Source organism: Poecilia reticulata, chromosome 16 (assembly GCF_904066995.2).
Source record: "Poecilia reticulata chromosome 16, P_reticulata-male-v2, whole genome shotgun sequence".
Lineage (NCBI taxonomy): Eukaryota > Metazoa > Chordata > Actinopteri > Cyprinodontiformes > Poeciliidae > Poecilia > Poecilia reticulata.
The window spans coordinates 748,030-768,564 of record NC_088845.1 but is presented as its reverse complement, the minus strand read 5'-3'; the positions used below and the strand labels follow the sequence as shown (position 1 = coordinate 768,564).

At 52.2% G+C, this 20,535-nt stretch overlaps 3 protein-coding genes and 1 long non-coding RNA gene across 6 annotated transcripts in view; 1 reads left to right on the top strand and 3 right to left on the bottom strand.

Annotated features, from left to right (window-relative positions):
* Positions 1-192: 192 nt before the first annotated feature.
* prune (prune exopolyphosphatase) lies at positions 193-3,223 on the bottom strand. Of its 2 annotated transcripts, none has more exons than XM_008430592.3 (9): positions 3,007-3,223; positions 2,310-2,616; positions 1,995-2,197; positions 1,681-1,865; positions 1,280-1,438; positions 1,123-1,214; positions 888-1,046; positions 673-763; positions 193-601 (listed from the first exon to the last, which is right to left on the bottom strand). In XM_008430592.3, exons 2-9 carry the CDS (start codon positions 2,505-2,507, stop codon positions 393-395), a joined length of 1,296 nt encoding a protein of 431 aa, XP_008428814.1. In that variant the 5' UTR covers positions 2,508-2,616; positions 3,007-3,223; the 3' UTR covers positions 193-392. The 2 variants fall into 2 exon arrangements, with proteins under 2 accessions (XP_008428814.1, XP_008428815.1); XM_008430593.3 differs by having other exon boundaries at positions 2,310-2,417; positions 3,007-3,221.
* LOC145555326 (uncharacterized) lies at positions 1,434-2,774 on the top strand. The gene is made up of 2 exons (XR_014091485.1): positions 1,434-1,606; positions 1,649-2,774. It is a non-coding gene; the product is annotated as an uncharacterized LOC145555326 (long non-coding RNA).
* Positions 3,224-3,897: 674 nt separating the features above from the next.
* myo1eb (myosin IEb) lies at positions 3,898-15,996 on the bottom strand. The gene is made up of 27 exons (XM_081616989.1): positions 15,152-15,996; positions 14,053-14,190; positions 13,853-13,942; positions 12,307-12,401; positions 12,148-12,235; positions 11,739-11,828; positions 11,536-11,667; positions 11,329-11,463; positions 11,126-11,258; positions 10,824-11,020; positions 10,673-10,753; positions 9,910-9,996; positions 9,752-9,838; positions 9,504-9,671; positions 9,256-9,341; positions 8,934-9,015; positions 8,653-8,858; positions 8,437-8,581; positions 8,228-8,342; positions 7,988-8,157; positions 7,356-7,501; positions 7,130-7,276; positions 6,901-7,055; positions 6,748-6,822; positions 6,471-6,660; positions 6,213-6,376; positions 3,898-4,555 (listed from the first exon to the last, which is right to left on the bottom strand). Exons 1-27 carry the CDS (start codon positions 15,152-15,154, stop codon positions 4,479-4,481), a joined length of 3,282 nt encoding a protein of 1,093 aa, XP_081473115.1. The 5' UTR covers positions 15,155-15,996; the 3' UTR covers positions 3,898-4,478.
* Positions 15,997-16,113: 117 nt separating this feature from the next.
* pi4kb (phosphatidylinositol 4-kinase, catalytic, beta) overlaps positions 16,114-20,535 on the bottom strand; it is a 10,884-nt gene continuing 6,462 nt past the window's right edge. For both annotated transcript variants that reach the window (XM_081616990.1, XM_081616991.1), the window contains 7 exons: positions 18,160-18,269; positions 17,988-18,092; positions 17,730-17,853; positions 17,170-17,435; positions 16,963-17,095; positions 16,616-16,736; positions 16,114-16,541 (listed from right to left, as the gene is read on the bottom strand). In XM_081616990.1, coding sequence (XP_081473116.1) covers positions 16,360-16,541; positions 16,616-16,736; positions 16,963-17,095; positions 17,170-17,435; positions 17,730-17,853; positions 17,988-18,092; positions 18,160-18,269 — 1,041 coding nt within the window. In that variant the 3' untranslated portion in view covers positions 16,114-16,359. The remainder of the gene's footprint in view (positions 16,542-16,615; positions 16,737-16,962; positions 17,096-17,169; positions 17,436-17,729; positions 17,854-17,987; positions 18,093-18,159; positions 18,270-20,535) is intronic.

Genomic DNA, 20,535 nt, shown 5'->3' with positions numbered 1-20,535 from the left:
GGTTTTCTTAGCCCTCGTTTAGAAATGGGGTCCAACTGACCCCTGACCCCTGATCATTTGCCTCAGTCGTCGCAGCACAGGGTTAAGGGCCAACCTGGCATGCTTTTATTGTTGTGACCAGAGTTGAACTTCCAGTCGTATTTGAATGAAACTTCCTGAAAAATAAACGTTTTAAAAACAAAAAATAAAGGCTTTTATTTTGAAGTTTCTTTAATTGCTGAAATAATGGCTTTTATTCTGGAGGTTTGGGATAGAACGTCTCTCCGCTGCTCTTTGGCTGATCCCGTAGGTTCTGTTGGACCCGCCAGATTGATGAGAGATTAAAAAGGTTCTTGTGTTCTGATGCTGCATCTCCATTTTCCAGAGATGTTGCCGTGGTAACAGAGCTGAGGTCAGAGGTCATCGAACTTGCTCCGCAGCTCCTCGACGGTGATGCGCGGCAGGCCGCCGTCCAGAGGGCAGCCGTCCACCAGGCTGTTCGTGGGCGTGGGCGGCACCGCCGGCTCCTCCTCCGCGTCTCCTAGGCAACCGGCGCCATCGCACTCCCTCAGGAAGTCCTGGACCAGGGGGAGGAGCTTCTTCCTGGACGCCACCGCGTTACCTGGCAACCATACACAGATGTTACGCACCTCAAGCCCCGCCCCCGCCCGGGGAGCCAGGTGAAGGCCTCACCTTGGTGGAACGCTGAGATCAGAGGGTGGAGGCAGGGGGCGGGGCTGAGGCCCAGGGCGGGGCTCTGGGCCCGCTGCAGGTAGCTGCTCACCTGGAGGAGAGGCTCCAGGTTGGTATGGCAGCCACAACTAGCAGAGACTACAACAGTACTGATGGAGAACTACAACTACCAGGTTCCCATAGTGATACCACCACATCAGTGGTACCTGACCTACCTGCTCCCTGCAGGTGCTGCTGTGGCTGAACACAGCAAGCTCTCTGATTGGCTCCTCTCTGTCAGTGAAGGAGATCGTCATCATAAGCAGCAAATCAAATCCAGACTTGTGACAGAAAGCTGAAAGCTCCTCCTCCAACTCGGCCGTCTGCAGCAGCTCCTGGAACACAAGGGACCCCTGCTGGCTACACACGGTACTGCTGCTGTGTACTGCAGGTGTGTCGTTCAGGTGTTACCTCCAGAGGGAGGTAGATGACAGGAATGGCGATGTTGAGACTTCCTGAAACGGCTTTCATGTCTTTTAACAGCATCTGCTCCATGTTCAGACCTGCAGACAGAACGCCGCTCTGAGTTCTAGCAGGCGCTGCAGTACCAGCCAACGCCGAGGCTCACCTGAGACGTCCAGCTTGGCCTTCTGCAGCTCCTGGAACAGAGCGCCCCTTGGTGGCAGAGAGGGGAACCGCGCCTCCAGCTCAGCAACGTAGCAGCTGTCTTTAGGAGTCACTTTACCTGCAGCGGCAGCCATATTGACGCAGTCCAGCACCACTGTGGCTGCTCTCACACACACACACACACACACACACACACACACAGTTCAGAACAGGTGCTAATCAGATAGAACCTCAGAATCTAGTCAGGCAGTTGTATCCAGGTGTGTGTGTGTGTGTGTGTATCCAGGTGTGTGTGTATCCAGGTGTGTGTGTGTGTGTGTATCCAGGTGTGTGTGTCCAGGTGTGTGTGTCCAGGTGTGTGTGCATCCAGGTGTGTGTGTGTGTGTGTATCCAGGTGTGTACCGTAGAGTAGGAGGGCGATTTGCTGGTCCAGGATCTGTGGAGCTTCCTTGATGATGCGTTCGGTTACCAAGGTAGCACAGGATCCCACCATCTCCACAGTAACAGGGCAGGTAGGGGAGGGTTTCCTCTCAGCCTGATGGTGGTCAAGCACCTCCACTACTGCCCCCTCCAGGTCAGCATCTGAACTGCAGGACAGAGAGGGTCAGAACAGCTGTGGAGGTGAGGCGTTCAGGGCCCTGCAGCTGCAGCACCTGCCGGGGTCATGATGAGTTCGTGGTCTCCAGGCAGAACCAGTCGACCCTTCTGCTGCTCACCTGGGCAGGACGTTGTGGTCCACCAGGCTGAGCCGCAGGCGGCCGGCGCGCCGCAGCGCCCGCAGATCCAGCTGGTCCCGGAACAGCAGCAGGTGTTGCGGCAGAGCAGCGCGGCGCAGCAGGAACACGATGTCGGACCGCAGCGCCAGGTCCGACTGCCGGATGTTCATCAGGGGCAGAACCAGCGAGTCGCCGCCTGCAGTCTGACACACACACACACACACACACACACACACACACACACACACACACACACACACACACAGCGTGACCTCGGCTCACTGAGGCCTGGCAGCTGATTGGGCGACTCCTCACCTTGAACAGGAAGTAGGCAAAGGCCATGGCCGACACCATGGAGTCCACATCACAGGCTTCGTTCCCCAGAACCACGTGGACATCTGGACCGGCCCGGTCCAGGTTCTCCTGCAGAACCGAGACGCAGCAGTCAGAACCAGGACCAGGCCGGAATCTGGTTCTGGTCTGGATGTGATCTCTGGGTTTTAGAAACTTCATGCTGTCTGAAGGTTCCGTTGAAGTGATTTCTTGGTTCTCCAGGTGTGGCTGACCGGACCGATCAGGTGATTGGTTGCATTTATTGGTGACTTATCAAAGGGACAGTTATCTTAGAGCAAACCACAGAAGAAGAATGAAACACTGAACTTACATAAGTAAAAAACAAAACAGAATCAAATGTTAAGACAAAATCTATCAAGATAAATAAAAACTGTAGTTTGACTTTATAACGTTTCTATGAAGTAAAATACTGCAAATCAACTTGTATTAATGTTATTTTTATGCGATACTCTGAATCCTGATGCAGCTCCAGGAAAACGTTCTGGTTTAAACCATGACCGGGACTTTTATTTTGAAAGTGACCTGTGTAGGCGGAAGTGACCCCGGCGTATCTGTTTATTTCAATAAATCAAACAAAAGCAGCCGCTGCGACCCGCTCCGGCTGCCGGTCCTGTTCAGCCAACCCCGAGCGGGACCGGGTCGGTCCCGGTTCCGGTACCTGCAGGGTCCGCCGGCAGCTCCGCAGAAACTCCTCCATCTGCAGCAGTTAGCCGTTAGCTTCCACACGACACCGCCCCGGTTCTGCTGAAGCGACCGAACCGAACCGAGCCGTTGACCTGGCGGCGGGTCCGAACCTCAGCGGGTAAACGGTTCGCTTCAGGAGGCGGCCGTTAGCACAGAACAGGGTGAAAGGTCAGGGCGGCTTCACTGACTCGCTCCAGGCTCGGAAAACAGAAACACTCAATCTGGAGAACTACTGGACCGACCCAGAACCCCTAGCTGCTCAGAACAGGAAGTCACCTCGCATTAATATTTGTCAGATAAAACATGTTCGAAACAAAGTGGTCAGAACCAGAACACAAAAGGTCAGAGGTCAGAACCATAAACATTAGATTCCTCCAGAGCCCAGGGATGAACACAACATTCATCACTGAAGTTTTCCCTCCGACAGACAAACCATAACTTTTCAAATAAGAATCTCCGTCCACTGAGAATTTACAAAGACTGCATATTTTAAACCAAAGAACATTATAGAATCTCCTGTAAAACTACCAACACCTGAAAACAGCAGAAACCTGCACTTCCCCCTGAAAACCTCCAGCAGCAGGAGTCATGGAGACGAGGCTTTCTGGAGGGACTGACTCCTAAAACTCTAAGCAAATGTTTAGAAAATACTTTTTAAATAGTTTTTAGACTTGATTATATGTTCAAATATTAGATAAAATTTATAGCATTTAAATAAGAAAATTTGGTTCCAAATTATATTCATGGTTCAATCAGCATAAGAGGAAATATCCTCTTATGTAGGATATTTCTATTGAAACTTAATACTCTAAGCTGAATTAAAATAAATTCTGTTTATATAGAAACAAATGAAAACAAGTCGATAGAATTTTATCAGATTTCTTTTTATTTGTTGGTCAGAAAAACCCACTCTACTCTAAAATCTGTTTGAGTTTCAAAGGATTAATTTACAACATATGAGCTAATATGAAATATTCAGACAGTGTATAAAAGTCACGGACTGATCAGAGGTCTATTTTCCAGCAGCACGTGAAGGCAGCGCTCTTTCCAGCAGGAACTCTGGGTAATGTAGTGCCAACTCCGCCCGCATTAATGGCTGAAATCAGACCGAAACTGAAGGATGAAACAGAGGAGACTATAAATCTGATCGTTAAACATGTTTCTAAATGGATGCTGGATCAGCCGGACCGGAACCAGAACTTAGTTCAGTTAAATTCATGATTTAATCAGACCGAAAAACTGATGAGGATAAAACCCTTTGTGGCCTGAAGGAGGCGCTAGCTACTAATACTGATGTCAATATTGATGGAACGACTCCTTCACAGAACCGCTCCATCAAGACCAGCAGCCCTTCAGAACCGACCCAGACCGACGAAACAGACCAAAACATCGGGTGTTTGACTCCACGTGTCTCCTGATGGCTGACCTCTGACCCCGGCCCCAGGTCTAGATCTTCTCCACATAGTTTCCGGGGAACATCCCCTCTTTGCCCCGCAGCCGGCCGAACCACCAACCCGACGGATCTACGAGACAGGAACCAGAGGAATGGGTCGGAACCACAGTTTCATATTTATTGCATAAAGTCAGAAGCTCAGCTGTTTGTTTTCTTGTTCGGCTCCAAACTTGACAGAGAAAATCTGTAAACTGAAGTTTTCAACTGGATTCAGTCTGATTTCCACCCCGTGAACCCAGTTATGTTCCAAAAATATTATACATACACAGCAAATATTTAATAAAATTCAACACAAATAAATTGCCATGTTTATTAAAACTTTATTTTTGTAGTCAAAACATTTTGCTTCTCTTTTTTTTTCTTTCATTTTTACAACAATAAACGTGGATTTTTTTTACCCGACTTGATTTCAGTAACAACATTAACCTGTTTGGAAATGTTCTTCAAATATTTCCACATTAATATCACAAACACTTTGATTTTAGTGTAAAAACATGAAAAGTATCATGAAATCCTGGCGGGTCTGAAAAGATGTCCAGTAATATGATTTAAATGTAAGAATTGATAAGTTAGTGTGTGGACGGGTTTTATCACTACATTCTGGCACAACCGGCCCTTTAAGAGCCTTCAGGCTCTGGATTTGGTCCAAAACGGAAATCAGTTCGACACCCTGACCGACTGATTCCACCTCAATGAGCCGCCATCCTGACCAGGTCTCTCTGGTCAGGAAGGCGTACCTGCAGACCGCCGGACCTGTTGGTGTCCGACCCAGCAGCCGGTTCTGGTTGTGTGGGGCTTGAAGCAGCAGAGGCTACCTGGCAGCTCGCCAGAACTATCAGAACCACAGAGTCGGTACCATCGGGTCCATGAACAGCTTTATGTAGAATCTACAGAACCACAGCGACTGGCTGTAGTTCACCCTGAGGCCTGTGGGGGCGCTAGAGGCAGCAATGACTTAATTACAACTCATAGCTACAAGTTACTGTTCACCTTATTCCTGGGAGGTTACCATGGAAACGACTACCATGGAAACTGCTCTGGATAATCTGCGGTTTTTATTCATTGTCAACATTAATCTCTGTTTCCGGTTATTGTGGAGAGAAAGTCCAGCTGCTAGTGGCTCCACTTTAAACCCTCAGCTTGAGCTTTAGCCTCCTGCTAGCTTTAGCCTCCTGCTAGCTTTAGCCTCCTGCTAGCTTTAGCCTCCTGCTAGCTTTAGCCTCCTGCTAGCTTTAGCCTCCTGCTGTTCACTTCACCTGCACTGAAACCCAAACCCAGACTCAGTGAGGTGGGATTCTAAGGCTTTGACTAGGCTCTGCCTTAAGCTCAACAAACTTGTGTCCCACCTCTGAGTAAAATGCAGCCAACCTCATTACTATGAAGATACTGAAGAGCTTCATGGCTTTTCTGATGACTCGACGCTTCGCCGTCTGAAGAAATGACGCTAATGATGCTAGCGTAGGAGCCACTTCTTCAAGTCATCCTCCCTGTAGTTAGCAGCTGATGTTCCGGCGTACAACAAAGCCTCAGACGAAAGATGTTAGCTGCTAGCCGTTAGCGAGTTGCTAGCATGCAAACAAATGGTTTGCAGTTGAAGTCATACCCGTAGTTCAAGCACAGCATTGTGGGGGCTAGAAACAACAGGACCTGATCATAGGTAACCATGTAAACCCGGCCCGGACCCGGTACCAGCGGTTCCACTGGACCTAGCCCGGTTGCAGCCGTACCTTCAGTGAGGATCTCGATGACGTCGTCGGAGTTGAAGCTCAGCTCGTCGGTGTCCTGGGCGTCGTAGGCGTACAGAGCTTTGCATTGGGGGGACCGAGGTTTGGGTTTAGGCCGACCCGCTCCCGGAGCCGGCTTCACCTCCTTGGAGAGGCGCCTGTGGAACCTGCAGGCCAGGAGTACCGACACATGTCACCACTGGGGGCAGCAGAGCAGCTACCTGGAGGTGACCTTTGACCGCTGAGGGTTCTGGACCTCACCCCGCCGCTCCCTGGTCAGGGACGTTCATGAAGCCCATGTCCTGGTTCTGGGGCGGCTGGTTGCTGGGCCGGCGCTGGTTCTGGAGGCGGGGCAAGGTGGGTTGATCCATGCTGGACTGCTGCCTTAGGGTGGACCCTCTGGAGGGGGCGGGGCCTCCTCTGGAAGCCCCGCCCCCTCTGCTGCGAGGCGCTGCAGCAGAAAATAGAAGAAGTGATGAACCAAAAACCATCAGAGAGATTCGGAGAGGTTCTGGTCCGGAGAGAGACCAGCTGGTACCTGAGTGGTTCTGGTATGTGGGCGGAGCCTGGCTGCCCATGTAGCGGCTCTTGCGGTTATCCTTCCGGGTCGGTCCTGCAGGTCAGACACAGGAAGTGATCGGGAGGAGACACGAAGGGTCTGTCATGTGGGATGAACTGGGTCAGAACTTACTGGAGTTCTTTGGGAGGCCCGGCCCGATGGAGACGTGCAGAACCTTACCACTGGGCTTCAGAACCACCTCATCTCCCTGGCCCGCCTGGAACTGGATCTGCCTGGACCCGGACGAGCTGAACAGATGGCGGCCCTTCTTCACCTTGAACTCCAGGCTGGATGAGAGGTTCAGTTCTGAACAAGTTCCGTTTGGGTTCTACTCAGGTTCAGGTGGGGTTCTGGTACTCACAGGTTGTTGAACTTCAGCGCCAGCTTGCGATCCGTGTTCTCCTGGTACCGCTTCACCAGCAGACTGAGGAACTCGGTCTTGAAGACGCTCTGCAGGACGCTGTCGTACTCGTCTTCATGGACAATGAAGAAGTCGTCCTGCAGAGTGCTGCCGGACAGACGGGCGGGCCAGAGCCATCAGAACCACGCTGGGCCCGGTGGCTCCCCCTCTGGTTCTGGTCACTTACCTGAGAGAGACTGACTGGATCCGGTTGAGCTGGATCTTCCTCTTCAGAACCTCTTGGATCTGACCCTTATCTGGACCTTGCTTCACTTTCTCTCGGCCAACCAGATACAGGAACTTTGGGGTCAGGATGAGGTCACGCTTCGTCGTCTGCAAAACAGCAGCGACAAAAACGGGTCGGAGAACATCCGGTTTCCAACAGCAGAACCTGGACAGAACCAGCACATCTGGACCACACAAGTCACACAAGAGGAGAACAAGAACGGACCCAACAGCAGTAATCAGGTCAAAGGTCATCTCTAAAGTCCATCACTCAACAGAGGGAACATTATTCCAGCAGATGACGCCCCGCAGGACACGACGCCCCGCAGGACACGACGCCCCGCAGGACACGACGCCCCGCAGGACACGACGCCCCGCAGGACACGACGCCCCGCAGGACACGACGCCCCGCAGGACACGACGCCCCGCAGGACACGACGCCCCGCAGGACACGACGCCCCGCAGGACACGACGCCCCGCAGGACACGACGCCCCGCAGGACACGACGCCCCGCAGGACATGACGCCCCGCAGGACATGACGCCCCGCAGGACATGACAGGAGATGAAGAACCTTCAGTTTTTGCTGTTGGTACCTTGAACCGTCGGTCGAACTTGACGACCACGTCAGCGAAGTCGATTCTCTCTCGGCGGCCCACAAACTGCCGGATCTCAGGGTGGTTGTCGGTTCCGATGTAGTCGCCCACAAAGTTCCTGTTGATGCTGTTCTTGCGGCGTTCCTTCTTGTTCAGCAGAATGTCTGAGGCTGGAAAAGAAGGATCTGTGAGGACCGAAGCCGGACCAGGACTCCCCTGTCTGACCTTCTGAACTCTGACCTTCCTCCCTCATCCTGACGTATTTGCGGACGGCGATGTGTTTGCGCCAGGCCTTCTGAATGACGCGGGCATAGCCGTTGAATTTCCTCTCGCGCATCTCCTCCAGCAGGAAGAGCTGCACAGACAGAGCAGAACCTTTTCGTTCTGCTGCAGAACCAGAACCAGAACCTCCCCAGGAACCGTTCCATGGACCTCCTGGGGTCTCTTACCGACTCCGGAGCTTTGATGAAGACCTTGGCTGTCCCCAGCTGGAACTGGTCCTGGTCCATGTTGACGGAGCGCAGCAGGTGCAGGACGCCCTGGCGCTGCTCGCCCCGCCACTCGGGCCAGGTCTCTCTGGTCAGGATGGCGTACCTGCAGACCGCCAGACCCGTTAGTGTCCGAGCCAGCGGCCGGTTCTGGTTGCGTGGGGCTTGAAGCAGAACCTGTGCAGGAACTTGTTGAAGACGCGGCGGTAAGCATATCCGGCCCGGCGGACCCGGATGTTCTCCCGCAGGCCCAGGTACTCCACCTGGTGCCGCACCCGGGTCTCCTCCCAGTCTCTGGGCCGCTTGGTCTCATTGGGTTTGATGCACCGGATGTAATGGGGCGTGCACTTCATCAGGGTCTGGACCAGACTGTTGGCCTGTTTCTGGAGGAGCGGAGGTCAAAGGTCAAGGTCCGGTCTGGTGTCTGGTCATCAGAACCTGCTCAGGTCCCAACTCACCTTGATCTTGCTGCTGGCCGTGGTCGGCCGGCCTCGTTTTTCCGCCTCCAGGTTCTCCGGGAACAGCGCTCTGATGAACGGACTGACCATGAACACATCACAGATTAAACTACCTCTTATTCTGAAGGGTCACAGCTTCCTGCACCACAGGTTAAAGTGACACTGACCAAGTTAGAGGACAGGAAGTTGATTTAAACATTAAAGGGTCAACAGCTGACAGAAGGTCAGATCTATTCAAACCCGGCAGGACAGAACCAAGACCTGCAGTTACAGCAGCTGTCCACCTGGAGGCGCTGTGGTCAGAAAGACGAGCTGAACTCACAACTCGCTGCTCTGCATCAACTCGATGATGTCACTGAAGAGGACGTCCCGGTTCCGCTCACAGAACCCGCCGACGTCATACGACACCTGAGAGAGAGAGGGATGGGTGAGCAACAGGTGAGGTCAGGTGAGGTCAGGTGGGGTCAGGTGAGGTCAGGTGAGGTCAGGTGAGGTCAGGTCAGGTGAGGCCAGGTGGGGTCAGGTGGGGTCAGGTGAGGTCAGGTGAGGTCAGGTGGGGTCAGGTCAGACCTTGCCAGCGTAGTGGTGGATGATGAAGCCGCGGTTCCAGCTGCTGAAATGCTCGTGCGTCCCGATTTGTCCCTGCAGCTTCTGCAGCAGCGTCTGGTCCGCCCCCTCTCCCTTGGCGTGCATCGTGGCGCAGACATCGTCCAGGACGCTCATCACCCCAGGAGGATTCTGGGAAATGACCAGACGGACGGAGGGAGTGACGCGTGGGAAGCTCCGCCCCCCGCCGGCCCGCGGGTCGGTCCACTCACCAGTTTGGACTCGATGAGGTCACAGACCACCTTGTTGTTGAAATACTCGATGGGGGTCCAACGGATGCCCTCCTGGACGTACTCCTCCTGCAGAACCAGAACCAGAACCGGGATCAGAACCAGAATCGGGCCCGGTTGTGCCCGGCTCTCCGGCTCACCTGCTCGGCCTTCAGCGTCAGCTCGATGAAGATCTGCTGCAGCTTCTCGTTCACAAAGTTGATGCAGAATTGCTCAAAACCGTTTTTCTGAAAGCAGAAGAAGAAGCAGCGCCTGGTTGAGCTGCTGATTTTCCAATAGAGGGAAAAGTTCTGTTACAGGATGAGCGTCGCAACCGCCGCTCCAAGAAAGTCTGACCGATGGCTGGTTCCTTCCCTACGGGAGCGACGGACAGCACAGCGCTGAGCTGCTGCTGCCATTCAGAATATTGTTCAACCGCTCAGCGTCACTCCGTCTGCTGGGAACATGATCCCAACACATTCCTGGCACTAGCGTTAGTTAGCGTTAGTTAGCATTAGTTAGCGTTAGCTAGCGTTAGCTAGCGTTAGTTAGCGTTAGTTAGTGTTAGTTAGTGTTAGTTAGCGTTAGCTAGCGTTAGCTAGCGTTAGTTAGCGTTAGCTAGCGTTAGTTAGCGTTAGTTAGTGTTAGTTAGCGTTAGTTAGCGTTAGTTAGCGTTAGCTAGCGTTAGCTAGCGTTAGCTAGCGTTAGTTAGCGTTAGCTAGCGTTAGTTAGCGTTACTTAGCGTTAGTTAGCGTTAGTTAGCGTTAGTTAGCGTTAGCTAGCGTTAGTTAGCGTTAGTTACCCTTTCATACCGTGGCTGGAACATTTGGGAACCGCTGGCTAATGGTCGGGGTCGGAGGGGGCGGGGTTCATTGTTCTTCCAGAACACCTGACGCATCCGGAACATTTGTCCCATGGGTTTACCTGGAAGATCTCGAAGCCGTAGATGTCCAGGACTCCGATATTGAGCTCCTCCGTCTCCTTCTGCATGGCCTTGTTCACGCACTGAGACACAGGAGACACCAGCTGAGACGGACAGGGACAACCAGGGACGGGGACGGACGCTGGGACTCACGTCCACCAGGTAGTCAAAGAGGCGGGTGTAGAGCGCTTTGGACAGGGCGTCCCTGGAGAAGCAGGCCTGCTCCGTGTTCAGGGTGACGGAGATGGACTCGGTCTTGCCGCCCCACTTGCTGTCCATGACCCGGCTGGTGAGCTTGTTGCAGAGTCCGTCCTGAGGGATTCCCAGCAGGAAGGACGGGAACGCCAGGACTGTAGGGGACAGAGAAACGGCAAAATGAGAGCAAACTGAGGACAGGAGAATCCGGGTTCTGCTGGGTTCTACTTGGTTCCATGTGGTTGTGTTGGGCCGCCTACAGTCCTGGCTCTCCACCACGGCGTAGTTATTCTCCTCCCGGAAGCCGATGTTCCCCAGGTGCAGAATTCCTGCGACCAGCTGCAGAACTGAGTCCTGATCGTCCAGAGACAGACCCACGACGGACATGGCGGCCTGGGGACAGAGGGACGGTTACCCTGGAGACGGGGAGACAGACTTGGGGACGGAGGGGCCATGTGGTTACCATGGTATCTGAGAAGTCCTTCCTGTCATCCATGTCCTCCACCGTGTACGTTCCTGACTGGTTCAGGTATAAGTAGTAGTCCGGGGTCGTGACCCCCAGGTTCTCCCTCTGCTCCCCGCTGGCTCCGCCCAGAAGCTGACATCATCACAGGGAGACAGATAAACGCCCCTGTGTCCCAGTTCACCGAAGCCCCGCACCAGTAAGTACCTGGTAGTAGATGTGGAAGTTCCTCTCTCCGGGGTTCTGGGAGACGACTCGGCTTTTCTCCAGCAGGAAGTTGGAGATTTTCCCTCCGTCTGGAGCTCCGCCCCGGCTGAACTGGATCTCAAAGTACTTTCCCTGGACAGACAAGAGGCCTGCTGGTGGTACTGCTAAAGCGTAGCACTGCCGTGTAGCAGCATGGTACTCACAAATCTGCTGGAGTTGTTGTTGCGGACCGTCTTTGCGTTACCAAAAGCCTCCAGCAGGGGGTTGGACTGCAGGATGATGTCTTTGACCCGCTGAGCAGAGACAAGCAAACATGGTTGCCATGGTAACGGCCTGCCTAAACAGCAGCAACGGAGACCCAGACCGTTTCCTCCGGGTCCCTGACTGACCGTCCAGATCGATTCCAGACTCAAAAGGTTTTGTGAAAATGATAAAATGGTCGGAACGCCGACTCGGCGCTGCTGTCAGTAAATGAGTAACGATCAGGATGAACCATCTTTGGTTGAGTTATGTTTCCTGTTTGTGCTGCACCAAAGTAAACTTCTAAACATCTTCCGTCTGGACGCCATACCTGCCTCTAGTGACTGTAACCATGGCAACAGCAGGACACACCTGGACTTTCTCTCCTCCTCCGGACACTTTGGAGACGTAGCTCATGATGTACTTGGCAGCGACGGTTTTCCCAGCTCCGCTCTCGCCGCTGAGGAGACAGGAAGTAGTTTCACACTCGGCCGTCTCTCCGGTTGGAGCCGTGCGAGAGGCTCCGCCCACCTGATGATGACACACTGGTTCTCGCTGTCGATCATCATGTTCCGGTACATGCAGTCGGCCAGAGCGTAGATGTGGGGCGGGTTCTCGTACTGCGCCTGAGGACAGGGGGGTTAGAGGCGTCCTGTCTGTCTCCGTGTCTCTAAATGTCTCCGTGTCTCTAAATGTCTCCGTGTCTCTAACTGTCTCCGTGTCTCTAAATGTCTCCATGTCTCTAAATGTCTCCATGTCTCTAAATGTCTCCATGTCTCCGTGTCTCTAAATGTCTCCGTGTCTCTAAATGTCTCCGTGTCTCTAACTGTCTCCGTGTCTCTAAATGTCTCCATGTCTCTAAATGTCTCCATGTCTCTAAATGTCTCCATGTCTCTAAATGTCTCTAAATGTCTCCGTGTCTCTAACTGTCTCCATGTCTCTAAATGTCTCCATGTCTCTAAATGTCTCCATGTCTCTAAATGTCTCCTTGTCTCTAAATGTCTCCATGCCTCTAAATGTCTCCGTGTCTCTAAATGTCTCCGTGTCTCTAAATGTCTCCGTGTCTCTAAATGTCTCCATGTCTCTAAATGTCTCCATGTCTCTAAATGTCTCCTTGTCTCTAAATGTCTCCATGTCTCTAAATGTCTCCATGTCTCTAAATGTCTCTAAATGTCTCCATGTCTCTAAATGTCTCCATGTCTCTAAATGTCTCCATGTCTCTAAATGTCTCCATGTCTCTAAATGTCTCCGTGTCTCTAAATGTCTCCATGTCTCTAAATGTCTCCGTGTCTCTAACTGTCTCCGTGTCTCTAAATGTCTCCATGTCTCTAAATGTCTCCATGTCTCTAAATGTCTCCATGTCTCTAACTGTCTCCATGTCTCTAAATGTCTCCGTGTCTCTAACTGTCTCCGTGTCTCTAACTGTCTCCGTGTCTCTAAATGTCTCCATGTCTCTAACTGTCTCCGTGTCTCTAAATGTCTCCATGTCTCTAAATGTCTCCATGTCTCTAAATGTCTCCATGTCTCTAACTGTCTCCATGTCTCTAAATGTCTCCGTGTCTCTAAATGTCTCCATGTCTCTAACTGTCTCCATGTCTCTAACTGTCTCCGTGTCTCTAACTGTCTCCGTGTCTCTAAATGTCTCCATGTCTCTAAATGTCTCCATGTCTCTAAATGTCTCCATGTCTCTAACTGTCTCCATGTCTCTAAATGTCTCCGTGTCTCTAAATGTCTCCATGTCTCTAAATGTCTCCTTGTCTCTAACTGTCTCCATGTCTCTAAATGTCTCCATGTCTCTAAATGTCTCCGTGTCTCTAAATGTCTCCATGTCTCTAAATGTCTCCATGTCTCTAAATGTCTCCATGTCTCTAAATGTCTCCATGTCTCTAAATGTCTCCGTGTCTCTAACTGTCTCCATGTCTCTAAATGTCTCCGTGTCTCTAAATGTCTCCTTGTCTCTAACTGTCTCCATGTCTCTAAATGTCTCCATGTCTCTAAATGTCTCCGTGTCTCTAAATGTCTCCGTGTCTCTAAATGTCTCCATGTCTCTAAATGTCTCCATGTCTCCGTCTCTCACCGCTCCCTGGTACATCTCCACCTCTCTCTCTGTGAAGTATGGCAGCTGTTTGAACGGGTTCACTGAGATCAGAACCGGCCCGATGTAAGTCTGACACAGCTGGGTCAAGGAGCTCAACCAGAACCTTGTGTGTGTGTGTGTGTGTGTGTGTGTGTGTGTGTGTGTGTGTGTGTGTGTGTGTGTGTGTGGACGGAGGATACGAAGATGTAGTCGTCCATGTATCTCTTCTTCAGGTTGTCGGTGATGGCGTCCTCGTTGATCTTGGACAGCAGAACCATGTCGTCCACTCCGCTCACCTTCACGTTCTGGGCCTGCCAGTGGTACCGCTCCTTGCTGCCCTGGGGGGGTCAAAGGTCAGCAAAACTTTACCAGGAATGCAGAGGAGGGCGCCATTAGCTTCACCAACCTGGAGGTGCTAATCATAAACTTTAGCAGTGCTAACACCAACACAGCATGTAGGGGAAGCTAATGCTAACGCTAACGCTGACCTGAACCGTGATGCCACCATGTGGACCTGGTGATGCCGAGACTCAGGATTTCATTTTGTCTGGAGGACAGAAATGTCCAGAGATCAAGGAGCTGAAGGTTCTGGTGCCGAGCGGCCCAAGCAGCGGGTTCAGCAGCATCAACAAGCTCCTCCCACCTGAGGCTGACTGATGATGTCACCAATAAGAAACCTGGTGCTTCCAGAGGATCTAGACTCTGATTGGCTGAGAGTCACATGGACAGGTTCGGTTTTCTATTCCTCTGCATCGTTGCTGTCACCCGTTTCCATGGAGACGAGCCAGAACCGTCACTCTCTGATTGGCTGCTTTAGTAAGTAAAGTGTGACGTCACCGGCCCCGCCCACCGCGGGGCCTCAGACGTCCCCAGGGCCCCGCAGGCTGCAGACGCATCCCTGCTGCATTCCAGCGTCCTGCGAGGACATGCAGAGCTGCTGTGTGTGTGTGTGAGGTTAAGCAGGAAACGTGAAGCCTGATTGTTTTACTCTCCAGGTAAACCATCATGTTTACAGCAAATGAACCTGGCCGATAAGCCACGCCCACCGCCTGCCAGCTGCTCTCTGATTGGTCGGTTTGGATATAAAACAATTCAAACTGTGAACATATTTTATTCAGCCCAGAGTTTGATATGAATTATTTAAAATCCAGTTGTTTTCCAGAGCCAACAGAATAATCTGTTTTCTGGAAGTTGGTTTGGTTCTGATCAGGGATCAGTTCATCCAAGCCAACTGGACTCAGAACCAGAACTTCGGTGAGGTTCTGTTTTCCTGGATCTGCCTGAGGTCCGTGAACTCACCATGTTTCTGCTTCTCCACTTCCTGCTTCAGATCAGAGTTGAGAAATCTGGGTCCAGAGGGATCCGGCTGGACCTTGGGGGTCCAGGTGGTTTCAGGTGGAACCAGGCAGGACTTGGACCGGCTCGCTGCGGGTCGGAACCCTCCGGTTCGGTTCGGTTCGGTTCAGTTCCCTCTCAGCATGCCGCCTCCTCCCGCGGTCCGCAGTTTCTTCCTTCAGTCTTCAGATTCTCTGCAGGTGTGGACAGGTAGGCTCCGCCCCTTCCAGCCCCGGGGAACTCTGGGTAATTGAGTCTCAGCGTTTTGGCGCTCTGCTGCCACCCGGTGGTCCAAACCGGAAGAGCAGCAACAGGAACCAGAACCGTCAGAGTTCGGCTCTGGATGGAGAATCACTTCCTGAGTCAGAACCACCAGAACCAGGAGCCTGGACCTGAACGGTGCTGGTTCTGCTTGATCCATTAACAACCGGGTCACATCAGAATCGGGTTGCGGCTCGAGTAGAGCAGGCAGCGATTTATAATCAGAACCAGAACGAAGCCCAGCGATCTGATGGATCGGGGCTCATGGAACCAGAACCGGTCCTTTTGGGTCCATCAGCTGCGGGTCAGTCTGAACCCAGCATACCTGAACAGGTGAGGCTGAGAAGGAAACGACCTTATATGGGCATTCCAATGAGGAAGGGGTGGAGCCACTTCCCTAACGATGCGTTGCTATGGAAACCTTTATTCTGCTAAGCCGGTTACTAACAGAACCGACACCAGAACCGTTTGCTCAGAGTCATGAACCGGATCAGTGCTTTGATTCTCTTCTGCAGTTCAGATGATTCATTCATGAACTGATCCAGTTCATGAATGAATCATTTCCTCCATCCAGCCGAGACTGTAGGAAGTTCATTCACTCTGGAGGTCAGAGGTCACCTGGTGCAGGTGCGTCCAGGTGAATCAGGACGCGGCAGCGCTGCAGGTGGACACCGGCTGCTTTTATTGACGTTCATACCTGGAAAACCACCTGCTCACATTTCACAGTTCAACTAAAACTGGGCTGCTCTGTGATTGGCTAAGAGTCCTGCTGAACAGCCAATGAGGAGTCTCTGCCCAAATATGGAAACAAGGAGGAAAGAAAACTTCTAAAGGAAACACAAACAAAAATCTGAAACAACAGAAGACGAAGGAGCGTGGCCGAGGTCACATGATGCCGGGGTCACACGGGGTCACATGATGCCGTTGGTGAGGTACTGGAAGCCGTCGTACAGCTTGGTGGTGAGCGAGCGCATGGAGCCGTCCACCAGCTGGTCCACCAGCAGCTGCAGCTGCTCCTCCGTCAGGCTCATGTGGAAACGCTCCTTCAGGCCCCGCATGGTGCTGGAGCCGTGGAAGCAGGGCAGCTGGGAGCCTGGGGGGCAGAGGGGGGCACGGGCGGTCAGTCAGCGGCCAGAGGGGGGCGCTGTGGGCAGGACTCTCACTCACCTTGCTGCATGATCTCCACTATCTGCAGAACCCGGTCCATGTGCTTCCTGGCTGCAATCAGACCCTGAAGCATCAGCATCCTGTAGTAGTTAAACATGTCTCCGTCTGGACCGTCCATCACCTGCCAGGCGACGCACAGGGTTTACAAAACACCAAAACCAGCTCCTCCTTTCAGGTAAGACCCAGGGTGAATTTAACCCTCAGCTTTAACAAACTTCATCTCGTCTTCCTGAATGAAGCTGGAAACCTTGTAAACAAGAAATGGGTCTTAACCTGAACTCCACCCAGAACCAGAACCAGAACCAGAACCAGAACCAGAACCAGAACCAGAACCAGAACCAACCCACCTCCACGAACTCTGCGGTGAGCTTGAAGGCGGACGTCTCGAAGCCGAGGTTCCTGGGCGAGCTGGACAGGATGAAGCCGAAGTCGATGTGGATGATGTGTCCGTCGGCGTCCAGCAGGATGTTCCCGTTGTGCCTGGGGGGGGGGGGGGGGGGGGCAGCGTCAGCAGGGCGGGGTGACGCCAGGAGCATCTGGGGGCGGGGCCTCACCTGTCCTTGACCTGCAGCAGGTAGCAGATGAGGCTGTAGCCAGCGCAGCTGCGAACAAAGTTCCTCTGGGCGGACAGGAAGTTCTCGGTGGTGGGGGCGCCGTGCTCCTGCAGGAAGTAGTCCAGCAGCGACAGCTGGCTCTGCTTCTTCACCTGGTGGATGGACACGGCGTTGACCACCGGCTCGATCATCCCACTGTCCGCCGACAGAACCACGATCTTGTAGGGCCGGATCCACAGCGGCACGCGCTCCTGCTCCCAGATCGACTGGGGAACAGAGAGATGCATGATGGGAAGGAAACCGGCGTGAGCTTCAGCTAATCAGCCTCCAGATGGTTAATGTTCAGTAACGATGTCATGATGTGAAGTTAAATCTGCCCTCACTGTTCCTTCAGAATGGTGCTGGCTCTGGCAGCACCAGGTCAAAGGTCAACACCAGCCATCAATTAGCAGGCATTTAAAGAGCAAATCGCCTTTAAGACGTCCATCTTAACATGCTAAATGAAATGCTGGCTACAGGCCTGCAGGACGGACGGCCAGTCGGTGACATCATGGCGTTACCTTGAGCTGCTGCAGCACCTGGAAGGCCAGCAGCTCCTGTCGCAGGTCGTCTCCACACTTGACGATAACGGACAGCAGCCTCCAGGTGGGGAAGTGTCCATAAGGCGAGCCCTCCCTGATCCTCCTGGGGGACGGAGACAGAGACAGAGACAGAGACAGAGACGGAGACAGAGACAGAGACAGAGACGGAGACAGAGACAGAGACGGCTCAGCACTGGGCCGGATGGCCCGGCGGTCCGGACACGGGGATTAGCCTACCGGACTTTCTCCTCCCAGGGCTCCTTGAGGGCCACGGCAGACGGGTCCTCCGGGTCCCGCCTGAAGGTGGTGGGGGCCTGCGCCAGCTGCTCCGATAGGCGCCGCCTGGAATCAGAGGGGCCTGGGTCAGAGGTCGTCTGGACGGCCAGAGCGTGTCGGAACGTGTCCTGACCTGATGTCCCCGGCGGCGATGAAGACGGGCTCCTTGCTGTCCAGGCTGGTGATGCTGTCCACCGAAAACTGGCTGATGTTATCGCAGCTGTTGGCGTGGCCTTCTGGGAGCTGGGGGTTCGAACGGTCGGAGCACCGCCAGGTTCAACGTTAGTAGCTTTACTAGAAAATTCCTGAAGAAACTTAAATGGGGCCTGCAGAAGTGTGGCCATCACTTTGGACCCAGCGTTTTAGCTACAGCCAGCTGGACTGAGCAGGTCTGACATGGTCCGTCACGCTGTGCTGACCCGCTTCACCTCTGCACTACAAAGCTGGACCTCAGAGCAGTTCAGTCCCAGACTGACGACGATGAGCTTCACATGTGGTTCTCACTCACGGTCCGAAATAAAAAACATAACGACGATAATTGTTTATTTCTCTAAATCTTTCATACTAAGGATTTTAATTCACACTCAAAAATTCAGAGAAATAATTTTATCTAAACAAAATGTGAATAGTCACAGGAAATATGTATTCTTCCCACAATGCATTGTGAGACCTGCCTCTGCGCCTGTTTGTGAGACTACTCTACCTCTCTGGCCCGTTGCTATGGTAACCAATTATCCGCACTGGGCTGGCTGTGGAGACAGAGTTTCTATACTTGGGAGACACCCAGCGTCAGTCTCAGGGACCCTGACAAAAAACCACAAGCCCTAGAGAAATGTTGAAAACATTTTACGGGAGCAGGCATGTGCATCTATGTCACGACCGACTTTCAGACCAATAGGCCGATATTTGTGCCTGTGAGGGGGAGTTAAAAAGAGTTTAGGAGTCAGAAATCCACAGGCCTGTGTGTGTGTTTCAGAGAGAAAGATTAGTGATTCTGTGAGACTCTCAGCCTCAAATTTTCTCGTTTCTCTTAATTTATGTCGTCATTTTAACTCAGAATCCCACTAAAAGTAACAGCTGCCTTCTCGGCATCAAGCTGAACGTTTTGATACCATTTTTGTGGGGGAGCACGCAGCGGTTCGGGCCGCATTAACGGTGACGGAAGAAGAAGCTGGAATAAAGAGACATTCTATTGGCTGTAGCGTAATTGGGGCCTGCCATGCAATGCTATGGTGGAGCTAGCGCTGTAGCATCTAGCTACTATTATTGGGGCCTGCCATGTGGCACTGGTTTCTGGTTACTGGTTACTGGTCACTGGTTACTGGTCACTGGTTACTGGTCTCTGGTTACTGGTCTCTGGTTACTGGTTACTGGTTACTGGTTACTGGTTACTGGTTACTGGTCACTGGTTACAGGTCTCTGGTTACAGGTCACTGGTTACTGGTCTCTGGTTACTGGTTATTGGTTACTGGTCACTGGTTACTGGTTATTGGTTACTGGTCACTGGTTTCTGGTTATTGGTTACTGGTCACTGATTACAGGTCACTGGTTACTGGTTATTGGTTACTGGTTTCTGGTTACTGGTTATTGGTCACTGGTCTCTGGTTACTGGTTACTGGTCACTGGTTACTGATTACAGCTCACTGGTTACTGGTTATTGGTTACTGGTCACTGGTTACAGGTCACTGGTTACTGGTCTCTGGTTACTGGTCACTGGTTACTGGTCACTGGTTACTGGTTATTGGTCACTGGTTTCTGGTTATTGGTTACTGGTCACTGGTTTCTGGTTACTGATTACAGGTCACTGGTTACTGGTTATTGGTTACTGGTCACTGGTTTCTGGTTACTGGTCATTGGTTACTGGTCACTGGTTTCTGGTTATTGGTCACTGGTTACTGGTCTCTGGTTACTGGTCACTGGTTACTGGTCTCTGGTTACTGGTTATTGGTCACTGGTTTCTGGTTATTGGTTACTGGTCACTGGTTTCTGGTTACTGATTACAGGTCACTGGTTACTGGTTATTGGTTACTGGTCACTGGTTTCTGGTTACTGGTCATTGGTTACTGGTCACTGGTTTCTGGTTACTGGTCACTGGTCACTGGTCTCTGGTTACTGGTTACTGGTCACTGGTTACTGGTTACTGATTACAGCTCACTGGTTACTGGTTATTGGTTACTGGTCACTGGTTACAGGTCACTGGTTACTGGTCTCTGGTTACTGGTCACTGGTTACTGGTCACTGGTTACTGGTTATTGGTCACTGGTTTCTGGTTATTGGTTACTGGTCACTGGTTTCTGGTTACTGATTACAGGTCACTGGTTACTGGTTATTGGTTACTGGTCACTGGTTTCTGGTTACTGGTCATTGGTTACTGGTCACTGGTTTCTGGTTATTGGTCACTGGTTACTGGTCTCTGGTTACTGGTCACTGGTTACTGGTCTCTGGTTACTGGTTATTGGTCACTGGTTTCTGGTTATTGGTTACTGGTCACTGGTTTCTGGTTACTGAT

Coding starts and splice junctions, on each gene's coding strand:
- myo1eb (XM_081616989.1), bottom strand. Junction 9,672..9,751: donor ACCTCATCGAGTCCAAACTG/GTGAGTGGACCG, acceptor GTCATTTCCCAG/AATCCTCCTGGGGTGATGAG. Junction 8,343..8,436: donor TCATCAAAGCTCCGGAGTCG/GTAAGAGACCCC, acceptor CTGTCTGTGCAG/CTCTTCCTGCTGGAGGAGAT.
- prune (XM_008430592.3), bottom strand. CDS start 2,507: ATGAAGTTTCTAAAACCCAGAGATCACATCCAGACCAGAACCAGATTC. Junction 1,215..1,279: donor GGCCAAGCTGGACGTCTCAG/GTGAGCCTCGGC, acceptor TTCTGTCTGCAG/GTCTGAACATGGAGCAGATG. Junction 1,047..1,122: donor TCATCTACCTCCCTCTGGAG/GTAACACCTGAA, acceptor CTTGTGTTCCAG/GAGCTGCTGCAGACGGCCGA.